The sequence below is a fragment of the Coregonus lavaretus genome, assembly GCF_964263955.1.
Source record: "Coregonus lavaretus genome assembly, contig: HAP1_SCAFFOLD_322, whole genome shotgun sequence".
In the NCBI taxonomy this organism is placed as follows: domain Eukaryota; kingdom Metazoa; phylum Chordata; class Actinopteri; order Salmoniformes; family Salmonidae; genus Coregonus; species Coregonus lavaretus.
The window spans coordinates 474,170-488,226 of record NW_028163312.1 but is presented as its reverse complement, the minus strand read 5'-3'; the positions used below and the strand labels follow the sequence as shown (position 1 = coordinate 488,226).

Sequence of the window (14,057 nt, the reverse complement as noted above, 5' to 3'; positions counted from 1 at the left end):
TAAACTGACAGGAGGCTCTGATTGATAAACTGACAGGACAGGAGGCTCTGATAGATAAACTGACAGGACAGGAGGCTCTGATAGATAAACTGACAGGAGGCTCTGATAGATAAACTGACAGGAGGCTCTGATTGATAAACTGACAGGAGGCTCTGATTGATAAACTGACAGGAGGCTCTGATTGATAAACTGACAGGACAGGAGGCTCTGATAGATAAACTGACAGGACAGGAGGCTCTGATAGATAAACTGACAGGAGGCTCTGATAGATAAACTGACAGGAGGCTCTGATTGATAAACTGACAGGAGGCTCTGATTGATAAACTGACAGGACAGGAGGCTCTGATAGATAAACTGACAGGAGGCTCTGATTGATAAACTGACAGGAGGCTCTGATAGATAAACTGACAGGACAGGAGGCTCTGATTGATAAACTGACAGGAGGCTCTGATTGATAAACTGACAGGACAGGAGGCTCTGATTGATAAACTGACAGGACAGGAGGCTCTGATAGATAAACTGACAGGACAGGAGGCTCTGATAGATAAACTGACAGGACAGGAGGCTCTGATAGATAAACTGACAGGAGGCTCTGATAGATAAACTGACAGGACAGGAGGCTCTGATAGATAAACTGACAGGAGGCTCTGATAGATAAACTGACAGGAGGCTCTGATAGATAAACTGACAGGAGGCTCTGATAGATAAACTGACAGGACAGGAGGCTCTGATAGATAAACTGACAGGAGGCTCTGATAGATAAACTGACAGGACAGGAGGCTCTGATAGATAAACTGACAGGAGGCTCTGATAGATAAACTGACAGGAGGCTCTGATTGATAAACTGACAGGAGGCTCTGATTGATAAACTGACAGGACAGGAGGCTCTGATAGATAAACTGACAGGAGGCTCTGATAGATAAACTGACAGGAGGCTCTGATTGATAAATTGACAGGAGGCTCTGATAGATAAACTGACAGGACAGGAGGCTCTGATTGATAAACTGACAGGACAGGAGGCTCTGATAGATAAACTGACAGGAGGCTCTGATAGATAAACTGACAGGAGTCTGAACATAAGGGTATATCTACTACTATAACATCGTTGTATATCCACCAGTATAACACTGGTTTTCCAGTCAAACAGTAGCATAAGACCTCTCTCTGTTCACCTTGGTCTAGATGTTACTGTTCTGCTCTTACATTGATGTTACAGAAGACTAGAGTTTTATGGAAAGGTGTGGAGCGTTAAGCAAACAGAGTCAACGTTCTGTCGAGTCAGGGACAATGATTCCTACCTTGTGAGTTCCTATGCTGCCCTGGTCCATTTTGGAGACAGTCATCTGTAGAACAGGAGAGGAAAACACTGTTGGATTACACTGTTAGATTACACTGTTAGATTACACTGTTAGATCACACCGTTAGAGTACACTGTTAGAGTACACTGTTAGAGTACACTGTTAGAGTACACTGTTAGAGTACACTGTTAGATTACACTGTTAGATTACACTGTTAGAGTACACTGTTAGAGTACACTGTTAGAGTACACTGTTAGAGTACACTGTTAGAGTACACTGTTAGAGTACACTGTTAGAGTACACTGTTAGATCACACTGTTAGAGTACACTGTTAGAGTACACTGTTAGAGTACACTGTTAGAGTACACTGTTAGAGTACACTGTTAGATTACACTGTTAGATTACACTGTTAGAGTACACTGTTAGAGTACACTGTTAGAGTACACTGTTAGATTACACCGTTAGAGTACACTGTTAGAGTACACTGTTAGAGTACACTGTTAGAGTACACTGTTAGAGTACACTGTTAGATTACACTGTTAGATTACACTGTTAGATTACACTGTTAGAGTACACTGTTAGAGTACACTGTTAGAGTACACTGTTAGAGTACACTGTTAGAGTACACTGTTAGAGTACACTGTTAGAGTACACTGTTAGAGTACACTGTTAGAGTACACTGTTAGAGTACACTGTTAGATTACACTGTTAGATTACACTGTTAGAGTACACTGTTAGAGTACACTGTTAGAGTACACTGTTAGAGTACACTGTTAGAGTACACTGTTAGAGTACACTGTTAGAGTACACTGTTAGAGTACACTGTTAGAGTACACTGTTAGAGTACACCGTTAGAGTACACTGTTAGATCACACCGTTAGAGTACACTGTTAGAGTACACTGTTAGAGTACACTGTTAGAGTACACTGTTAGAGTACAGTGTTAGAGTACACTGTTAGAGTACACTTGAAACAGGTTACTGGTTATGGGTCTATGTACATAACATGGTAAGCATTTAAGAGTCCAAAGCAAACTACATGTTGTCAGCATCATCATACAGGAATCCCACAGAGGCCAGATTATGATCCATTCTCTGCAGGTCACTGTAATGCACACTAAGGTCGGGAGGCACAAGGCTGCTTACGTACTGCTGCATGGTGCATCATGGGAAACAGGCTGAGGTAGTGCGTTGTAAGGACATGTTGTTCTCATGCTACTCACCCATGTTTACTGTCATCATCAGGAAGTGTTCTTGTTGAACTCAGCGCACAGAGCTCAACTCCTCTGGCCTGGCTCTGAGCTCAACTCCTCTGGCCTGGCTCTGAGCTCAACTCCTCTGGCCTGGCTCTGAGCTCAACTCCTCTGGCCTGGCTCTGAGCTCAACTCCTCTGGCGTGGTAAAGTCTTCACCCTGAGAGGAAGGCCAAACACACAGGTTACAGTACATATTACATGGACCACGTTACATTACAACTCCTCTGTCCTCTCTCCTCTCTCCTCTGTCCTCTCTCCTCTGTCCTCTCTCCTCTGTCCTCTGTCCTCTCTCCTCTGTCCTCTCTCCTCTGGCCTCTCTCCTCTGGCCTCTCTCCTCTCTCCTCTGGCCTCTCTCCTCTGGCCTCTCTCCTCTGTCCTCTCTCCTCTGTCCTCTCTCCTCTGTCCTCTCTCCTCTGTCCTCTCTCCTCTGGCCTCTCTCCTCTGTCCTCTCTCCTCTGTCCTCTCTCCTCTGGCCTCTCTCCTCTCTCCTCTGTCCTCTCTCCTCTCTCCTCTGTCCTCTCTCCTCTGTCCTCTCTCCTCTGTCCTCTCTCCTCTGTCCTCTCTCCTCTCTCCTCTCTCCTCTGTCCTCTCTGGCCTGCTTTTGAAAAAGGTCAAAGGTAATGGAGGAGATGCGACGAGGAGAGGGAAAGTGGAATAAAATGTGTTTGTATGAAATGAGACTCTCCTTCGCTACTCACGCGTCATCGGGCAAATGATGTTTACAGGGTGGAATTACAAAATAATGTATAAAGTGATAAAAACAAATGCAGCTAGTTGAGCAAGACATTGTATAGATAAAAGGATAAGTAGCATATATTGTTTTGAAATGTTTGCGAAAACAAACAGCTGATTAAAGAATTCCATTCAGGAGCGTCTGATGATGGACGAGCCAGTTATTTTTTTTTATTTCACCTTTATTTAACCAGGTAAACCAGTTGAGAACAAGTTCTCATTTACAACTGCGACCTGGCCAAGATAAAGCAAAGCAGTGCGATAAAAACAACAACACAGAGTTACATATGGGGTAAACAAAACATAAAGTCAAAAATACAACAGAAAATATATATACAGTGTGTGCAAATGTAGCAAGTTATGGAGGTAAGGCAATAAATAGGCCATAGTGCAAAATAATTACAATTAGTATTAACACTGGAATGATAGATGTGCAAGAGATGATCTGCAAATAGAGATACTGGGGTACAAATGAGCAAAATAAATAACAATATAGGGATGAGGTAGTTGGGTGGGCTAATTACAGATGGGCTGTGTACAGGTGCAGTGATCAGTAAGCTGCTCTGACAACTGATGCTTAAAGTTAGTGAGGGAGATAAGTGTCTCCAGCTTCAGAGATTTTTGCAATTCGTTCCAGTCATTGGCAGCAGAGAACTGGAAGGAATGGCGGCCAAAGGAGGTGTTGGCTTTGGGGATGACCAGTGAGATATACCTGCTGGAGCGCAGACTACGGGTGGGTGTTGCTATGGTGACCAATGAGCTAAGATAAGGCGGGGATTTGCCTAGCAGTGATTTATAGATGGCCTGGAGCCAGTGGGTTTGGCGACGAATATGTAGTGAGGACCAGCCAACAAGAGCGTACAGGTCACAGTGGTGGGTAGTATATGGGGCTTTGGAGACAAAACGGATGGCACTGTGATAGACTACATCCAATTTGCTGAGTAGAGTGTTGGAGGCTATTATGTAAATGACATCGCCGAAGTCAAGGATCGGTAGGATAGTCAGTTTTACGAGGGCATGTTTGGCAGCATGAGTGAAGGAGGCTTTGTTGCGAAATAGGAAACCGATTCTAGATTTAACTTTGGATTGGAGATTCTTAATGTGAGTCTGGAAGGAGAGTTTACAGTCTAACCAGACACCTAGATATTTGTAGTTGTCCACATACTCTAGGTCAGACCCGTCGAGAGTAGTGATTCTAGTCGGGTGGGCGGGTGCAAGCAGCGTTCGGTTAACCCCCCAGGCTGGATGATAGAGCCAGTTAACCCCCCAGGCTGGATGATAGAGCCAGTTAACCCCCCAGGCTGGATGATAGAGCCAGTTAACCCCCCAGGCTGGATGATACAGCCAGTTAACCCCCCAGGCTGGATGATAGAGCCAGTTAACCCCCCGGGCTGGATGGACGAGCCAGTTAACCCCCCAGGCTGGATGATAGAGCCAGTTAACCCCCCAGGCTGGATGAACGAGCCAGTTAACCCCCCAGGCTGGATGATAGAGCCAGTTAACCCCCCAGGCTGGATGGACGAGCCAGTTAACCCCCCAGGCTGGATGATAGAGCCAGTTAACCCCCCAGGCTGGATGAACGAGCCAGTTAACCCCCCAGGCTGGATGATAGAGCCAGTTAACCCCCCAGGCTGGATGATAGAGCCAGTTAACCGCCCAGGCTGGATGATAGAGCCAGTTAACCCCCCAGGCTGGATGATAGAGCCAGTTAACCCCCCAGGCTGGATGATAGAGCCAGTTAACCCCCCAGGCTGGATGGACGAGCCAGTTAACCCCCCAGGCTGGATGATAGAGCCAGTTAACCCCCCAGGCTGGATGAACGAGCCAGTTAACCCCCCAGGCTGGATGATAGAGCAGTGTGTAACCACAGTGACACAGGTACAGACCACAAATAGTTCCAGTTTCAAGTTTTAATAGTCGTACGTACAGCATACACATGGTAGACACCGTCCAACTAAATGCTTCCTGGCAGGTTCCTTCTCCACATACACATGGTAGACACCGTCCAACTAAATGCTTCCTGGCAGGTTCCTTCTCCACATACACATGGTAGACACCGTCCAACTAAATGCTTCCTGGCAGGTTCCTTCTCCACATACACATGGTAGACACCGTCCAACTAAATGCTTCCTGGCAGGTTCCTTCTCCACATACACATGGTAGACACCGTCCAACTAAATGCTTCCTGGCAGGTTCCTTCTCCACATACACATGGTAGACACCGTCCAACTAAATGCTTCCTGGCAGGTTCCTTCTCCACATACACATGGTAGACACCGTCCAACTAAATGCTTCCTGGCAGGTTCCTTTTCCACATACACATGGTAGACACCGTCCAACTAAATGCTTCCTGGCAGGTTCCTTCTCCACATACACATGGTAGACACCGTCCAACTAAATGCTTCCTGGCAGGTTCCTTCTCCACATACACATGGTAGACACCGTCCAACTAAATGCTTCCTGGCAGGTTCCTTCTCCACATACACATGGTAGACACCGTCCAACTAAATGCTTCCTGGCAGGTTCCTTCTCCACATACACATGGTAGACACCATCCAACTAAATGCTTCCTGGCAGGTTCCTTCACATACACATGGTAGACACCGTCCAACTAAATGCTTCCTGGCAGGTTCCTTCTCCACATACACATGGTAGACACCGTCCAACTAAATGCTTCCTGGCAGGTTCCTTCTCCACATACACATGGTAGACACCGTCCAACTAAATGCTTCCTGGCAGGTTCCATCTCCACATACACATGGTAGACACCGTCCAACTAAATGCTTCCTGGCAGGTTCCTTCTCCACATACACATGGTAGACACCGTCCAACTAAATGCTTACTGGCAGGTTCCTTCTCCACATACACATGGTAGACACCGTCCAACTAAATGCTTCCTGGCAGGTTCCTTCTCCACATACACATGGTAGACACCGTCCAACTAAATGCTTCCTGGCAGGTTCCTTCTCCACATACACATGGTAGACACCGTCCAACTAAATGCTTCCTGGCAGGTTCCTTCTCCACATACACATGGTAGACACCGTCCAACTAAATGCTTCCTGGCAGGTTCCTTCTCCACATACACATGGTAGACACCGTCCAACTAAATGCTTCCTGGCAGGTTCCTTCACATACACATGGTAGACACCATCCAACTAAATGCTTCCTGGCAGGTTCCTTCTCCACATACACATGGTAGACACCGTCCAACTAAATGCTTCCTGGCAGGTTCCTTCTCCACATACACATGGTAGACACCGTCCAACTAAATGCTTCCTGGCAGGTTCCTTCTCCACATACACATGGTAGACACCGTCCAACTAAATGCTTCCTGGCAGGTTCCTTCTCCACATACACATGGTATTCACCGTCCAACTAAATGCTTCCTGGCAGGTTCCTTCTCCACATACACATGGTAGACACCGTGTGGAAGGGGGGGATGGGGACAGGGTATAAACTGAGGGGAAGGGGGGATGGGGACAGGGTATAAACTGAGGGGAAGGAGGGATGGGGACAGGGTATAAACTGAGGGGAAGGGGGGATGGGGACAGGGTATAAACTGAGGGGAAGGGGGGATGGGGACAGGGTATAAACTGAGGGGAAGGGGGGGATGGGGACAGGGTATAAACTGAGGGGAAGGGGGGATGGGGACAGGGTATAAACTGAGGGGAAGGGGGGATGGGGACAGGGTATAAACTGAGGGGAAGGAGGGATGGGGACAGTGTATAAACTGAGGGGAAGGGGGGATGGGGACAGGGTATAAACTGAGGGGAAGGGGGGATGGGGACAGGGTATAAACTGAGGGGAAGGGGGGATGGGGACAGGGTATAAACTGAGGGGAAGGAGGGGATGGGGACAGGGTATAAACTGAGGGGAAGGGGGGGATGGGGACAGGGTATAAACTGAGGGGAAGGGGGGGATGGGGACAGGGTATAAACTGAGGGGAAGGGGGGATGGGGACAGGGTATAAACTGAGGGGAAGGGGGGATGGGGACAGGGTATAAACTGAGGGGAAGGGGGGATGGGGACAGGGTATAAACTGAGGGGAAGGGGGGATGGGGACAGGGTATAAACTGAGGGGAAGGGGGGATGGGGACAGGGTATAAACTGAGGGGAAGGGGGGATGGGGACAGGGTATAAACTGAGGGGAAGGGGGGATGGGGACAGGGTATAAACTGAGGGGAAGGAGGGATGGGGACAGGGTATAAACTGAGGGGAAGGGGGGGATGGGGACAGGGTATAAACTGAGGGGAAGGGGGGATGGGGACAGTGTATAAACTGAGGGGAAGGGGGGATGGGGACAGGGTATAAACTGAGGGGAAGGGGGGATGGGGACAGGGTATAAACTGAGGGGAAGGGGGACAGGGTATAAACTGAGGGGAAGGGGGGATGGGGACAGTGTATAAACTGAGGGGAAGGGGGGATGGGGACAGTGTATAAACTGAGGGGAAGGGGGGATGGGGACAGGGTATAAACTGAGGGGAAGGGGGACAGGGTATAAACTGAGGGGAAGGAGCGATGGGACAGGGTATAAACTGAGGGGAAGGGGGGATGGGGACAGGGTATAAACTGAGGGGAAGGGGGGATGGGGACAGGGTATAAACTGAGGGGAAGGGGGGGATGGGGACAGGGTATAAACTGAGGGGAAGGGGGGATGGGGACAGGGTATAAACTGAGGGGAAGGAGGGATGGGGACAGGGTATAAACTGAGGGGAAGGGGGGATGGGGACAGGGTATAAACTGAGGGGAAGGGGGGATGGGGACAGGGTATAAACTGAGGGGAAGGGGGGGATGGGGACAGGGTATAAACTGAGGGGAAGGGGGGATGGGGACAGGGTATAAACTGAGGGGAAGGAGGGATGGGGACAGGGTATAAACTGAGGGGAAGGGGGGATGGGGACAGGGTATAAACTGAGGGGAAGGGGGGATGGGGACAGGGTATAAACTGAGGGGAAGGGGGGATGGGGACAGGGTATAAACTGAGGGGAAGGAGCATCATAAGAATCTGGCACGTTTCCATTGACCACCTTTATTATGTCTTTATCATAGTTTCACACTGACTCTCTTGAGGTGGCTCTATGTCCACTCACTGGACTCTACCCACACACTCACTGGACTCTACCCCCACACTCACTGGACTCTACCCCCACACTCACTGGACTCTACCCCCACACTCACTGGACTCTACCCCCACACTCACTGGACTCTACCCACACACTCACTGGACTCTACCCACACACTCACTGGACTCTACCCACACACTCACTGGACTCTACCCACACACTCACTGGACTCTACCCCCACACTCACTGGACTCTACCCCCACACTCACTGGACTCTACCCCCACACTCACTGGACTCTACCCCCACACTCACTGGACTCTACCCCCACACTCACTGGACTCTACCCACACAGTCACTGGACTCTACCCACACACTCACTGGACTCTACCCCCACACTCACTGGACTCTACCCCCACACTCACTGGACTCTACCCCCACACTCACTGGACTCTACCCCCACACTCACTGGACTCTACCCACACACTCACTGGACTCTACCCACACACTCACTGGACTCTACCCACACACTCACTGGACTCTACCCACACACTCACTGGACTCTACCCACACACTCACTGGACTCTACCCACACACTCACTAGACTCTACCCACACACTCACTAGACTCTACCCACACACTCACTGGACTCTACCCCCACACTCACTGGACTCTACCCACACACTCACTGGACTCTACCCACACACTCACTGGACTCTACCCACACACTCACTGGACTCTACCCACACACTCACTGGACTCTACCCACACACTCACTGGACTCTACCCACACACTCACTGGACTCTACCCACACACTCACTGGACTCTACCCACACACTCACTGGACTCTACCCACACACTCACTAGACTCTACCCACACACTCACTGGACTCTACCCACACACTCACTAGACTCTACCCACACACTCACTAGACTCTACCCACACACTCACTAGACTCTACCCGCACACTCACTGGACTCTACCCACACACTGGACTCTACCCACACACTGGACTCTACCCACACACTGGACTCTACCCACACACTGGACTCTACCCACACACTGGACTCTACCCACACACTCACTGGACTCTACCCACACACTGGACTCTACCCACTCACTGGACTCTACCCGAACACTCACTGGACTCTACCCACACACTGGACTCTACCCACTCACTGGACTCTACCCACACACTCACACATACTACACTGACACTGCAACACACACACACACACACACACACACACACGCATATTGATGCCACACACACACACACACACACACGCATATTGATGCCACACACACACACACACGCATATTGATGCCACGCATATTGATGCCACACACACACTCACTCACACGCTCAGCTGCATCCTGTTTCCCTGTACCCATCATGAGGTTGCTACAACCAAGCCTATGAATGAAAGTTTACAATGTAGGTGCACACAGGTCGAGAGAAACATTTTGAGGTGACAGACAGTGACATTCAATACCGCCTTGCACACTCTTGCCTGCATCCAGCTGATATAGGGTGTAATCATTAGTCCAACAGTTGCAAACAAGAGTTTCTACTGGACAAATTCAGGTATGTTTATCCCCGTTTTTTTCAGTTTAAGACACATGATTGGCGGAATGAATACACCCCTGATCACGCGTAAACTGTCACGTTCGTTGAAGGATGGGTCAGACCAAGGCGCAGCGTGAAATGCGTACATGTTTATTTCACCGATAAACACATGAACAAAACAACAAACCAACGTAACGTGAAGTCCTCAGGCTAAACACCATACAAGCCTCTAACCGGAACAAGATCCCACAACTAAGGATTGCCAACAGGCTACTTAAGTATGATCCCCAATCAGAGACAACGAGCGACAGCTGCCTCTGATTGGGAATCACACCCGGCCAAACATAGAAACACACAACAATGCTCTACCAACTGAGCTACACGTGTTCTGTTAGACAGGTAACTCTTTATCCACAGTATAGCAGGGGGTGTAAAGCCATAACACATACGTTTTTCCAGCAGCAGATAATGATCGATAATGTCAAAAGCAGCACTGAAGTCTAACAAAACAGCCCCCACAATCTTTTTATCATCAATTTCTCTCAGCCAATCATCAGTCATTTGTCTAAGTGTTGTGCTTGTTGAATGTCCTTCCCTATAAGCGTGCTGAAAGTATGTTGTCAATTTGTTTACTGTAAAATAGCATTGTATCTGGTCAAACACCATTTTTTCCAAAAGTTTACTAAGGGTTGGTAACAGGCTGATTGGTCGGCTATTTGATCCAGTAAAGGGGGCTTTACTATTCTTAGGTAGCATAATGACTTTTGCTTCCCTCCAGGCCTGAGGGCTCACACTTTCTAGTAGGCTTAAATTGAAGATATGGCAAATAGGAGTGGCAATATCGTCCGCTATTATCCTCAGTAATTCTCCATCCAAGTTGTCAGACCCCAGTGGCTTGTCATTGTTGATAGACATCAATCATTTTTTCACCCGTCTTTTACACTCACTTTACGGAATTCTAAATTACAATTCTTGTCTTTCATAATTTGGTCAGTTATACTTGGATGTGTAGTGTCAGCGTTTGTTGCTGGCATGTCATGTCTAAATTTGCTAATCTTGCCAATGAAAAAATCACTAAAGTTGTTGGCAATTTCAGTCAGTTTTGTGATGAATGAGCCATCTGATTCATTGAATGATGGAGCTGAGTTTGCCTTTTTTCCCAAAATGTAATTTAAGCTGCTCCAAAGCTTTTTACTATCATTCTTTATGTCATTTATCTTTGTTTCATAGTGTAGTTTCTTCTTCTTTTTATTCAGTTTAGTCACATGATTTCTCAAATTGCAGTACGTTTGCCAATCGGTTGTGCAGCCAGACTTACTTGCCATTCCTTTTGCCTCATCCCTCTCAACCATACCGTTTTTCAATTCCTCATCAATCCACGGGGTTCAACAGTTTTTACAGTCATTTTCTTAATGGGTGCATGCTTATTAGTAACTGGGATAAGCAATTTCATAAATGTGTCAAGTGCAACGTCTGTTTGCTCCTCATTACACACCACGGACCAACACATATTCTTTACATCAACAACATAGGAATTACTACAAAACTTGGAATAATGTACATTTGCTAAAGCATTATGATGACTCAGCAGCACAATGGTAGGGATTAACTGAGCTGAACTTGGGTCATTGATAAGTCATTGTCTCAACGCATCCCTATAGTGCTGTGAAAGGATCCAAGAACCCAAATGATTTGGGTGGATCACATCCTCCTTATAAAAATGTGTTTTGTTTCCAAAAGTTATCGAAATTGTCAACAAAAGTTACACCCATTGAGCTGCAATAATCACGTAGCCAGCTGTGAAGAGACAGAATCCTGCTAAAGCGTTCAATGCCATGATTCAGAGAGGGCACAGGGCCAGATATGATGCCATGATTCAGAGAGGACACAGGGCCAGATATGATGCCATGATTCAGAGAGGACACAGGGCCAGATATGATGCCATGATTCAGAGAGGACACAGGGCCAGATATGATGCCATGATTCAGAGAGGGCACAGGGCCAGATATGATGCCATGATTCAGAGAGGACACAGGGCCAGATATGATGCCATGATTCAGAGAGGACACAGGGCCAGATATGATGCCATGATTCAGAGAGGGCACAGGGCCAGATATGATGCCATGATTCAGAGAGGGCACAGGGCCAGATATGATGCCATGATTCAGAGAGGGCACAGGGCCAGATATGATGCCATGATTCAGAGAGGGCACAGGGCCAGATATGATGCCATGATTCAGAGAGGACACAGGGCCAGATATGATGCCATGATTCAGAGAGGGCACAGGGCCAGATATGATGGGTCTTTTGTTAGTGTCTAGCAGAGAGTCAATCAGCTCTTTGAAATCCAGTTTCAACTGTTCAGAGCTGCCCTTCATTAAAACCCACATGGACTCCGATAGAATCGATGTCCATGTCCTGACGTAGTACATTCGGGAGCAACTTAGTAATGTCATTTACTCGAGCTCCGGGATAGGACATTGCTTTTGCACCAGGAACAGTCACATTTCTTACCATGGAACTGCCCAAAATCACGGCTGGCGAGAAGGACGAGGAAATCCGCCCACTCCCACACTTCACAGGATTCGGAGAACCCTTTAAGGACGGGTGAGAGGCAGGATAACTTGAGCCCGTAGCTCCCGGCGCCCGGTGCAGGCCTCTGACAGATGGAGAAGCCCCGCTCGATCCAGACCAGGGAAGGAAGGTTGCCGACGTCGACTTTGAAATCGTAGAGTAGGCACAGCGGCCGCAGACACCCCCAGCGACGAAGGTGCAGGAAGATCAGGCTCCAGGACGGCGAAACTGTTTGTTGTTTGTATCCGCTCCGGGCCTCTCGTTGGGAGTGTAGACTGCTTTGCGGGAGGCCGCTGTCTTCGGCTTCCACGGCTCATGACATGCGACCATCGTTGATTGCCATGCTCCTCTTGCTGTGCTCCTTTGACTCTGCTATTAGATGGGGGAGGAGAGGCAGGAGATGGCTCCCCTTGCGAACGAACTCCGGGCAACACCGGCCAGTCGGATAACGACAAACGACAAGGCGGAGATGCATCCAACATGCGCGAACGCCACCTGGCCACTGGCGTAGAAAAGGTAAAACAATCCACTCTGCTTTTTCCCCAGTTTCTTACGTAGGCTGGCCACCTGCATGATCAAGGAAGCCACTTCAAGCCTATAATCCTCGGCAAGCAAACAATTACCCCATTGGAACTCTGAGTGATCCGGTTTGTCCTGAAACAAAGCATAGTAGATACAGCTCCTACAGCGCTGGAACCGTTCATTTAGTTCTCCAGACAAAGAGGCTCCATTGGAAAACTCATCTGGGACTAACTTTGTTAGCTTGATGGCTAACGTTAGCAGCTTAGCTAGGTTAGCTAGGTTAGCGGCTCTTTCAAGCAGACTTTAACCTGTCAGTTAAGCGGGATTCCGGGACAAGAAATAGCGGTCCTAGCTGTTAAAAGCTAACCGCGTTGCGGAATCCATGCAAACACAAGTTTGGTATTTATGTTTAACAAAGATTGGTTATGTTTTAGTTAAAATAACAAACTGAGTGTTTCCAGCATACAGTGTTCAGCTGCGCACTCTGATGACATCATGCTAAAAGGTTTATGTTAGAGCACCCTATAAGGAGTATAATGACATCTTGTTGTTGTCTGTATCATGTACGGTTCACAGATCACAGGGTCTCACAGGAGGCATGTATCATTTCATCATGATTTTCTCAAAAATGGTTTGTGATACAAATGTAAAAATAATTTAAAACATTCTTCCTCCAATGAAGTTTCTATGTGAGAATTGCCAGAACAATCTGAGATACCAAAAATATTTTCCACTCCCGCTGGCGTGGAATGGCCCAGATCTGATGCTAATCTGTAGCAGCCTAGGCTTCACTTCCTGCTGTCCTGGAACAAGTCTTTTACGCTAGATAAGAGTTGGGGAATGTCATGGAAACATGACTTAGGGGTGTGGTTAGAACGCTGCTATGCATGGCCACCACTACCTCACACACTGTAATGTCCGCAGCTTCGTTCTGCAATGCACTCTAACAGCCAGGGATTACATCACCACTACGTAGCTTCGTTCTGTAATGCACTCTGACCTCTGACCTCTGACAGCCAGGGATTACATCACCACTACGTAG

General features: G+C 48.0%; 1 protein-coding gene across 1 annotated transcript in view; it reads right to left on the bottom strand.

Moving 5' to 3' along the window:
• The window catches only part of map3k22 (mitogen-activated protein kinase kinase kinase 22), a gene marked incomplete at its 3' end in the record, with an annotated part of 65,000 nt that overhangs the window by 36,802 nt on the left and 14,141 nt on the right, over nucleotides 1–14,057 (bottom strand). Inside the window, exons 2-3 of the mRNA XM_084193100.1 lie at nucleotides 2,520–2,708; nucleotides 1,299–1,343 (exon numbers count right to left, since the gene is read on the bottom strand). Coding sequence (XP_084049226.1) covers nucleotides 1,299–1,343; nucleotides 2,520–2,538 — 64 coding nt within the window. The remainder of the gene's footprint in view (nucleotides 1–1,298; nucleotides 1,344–2,519; nucleotides 2,709–14,057) is intronic.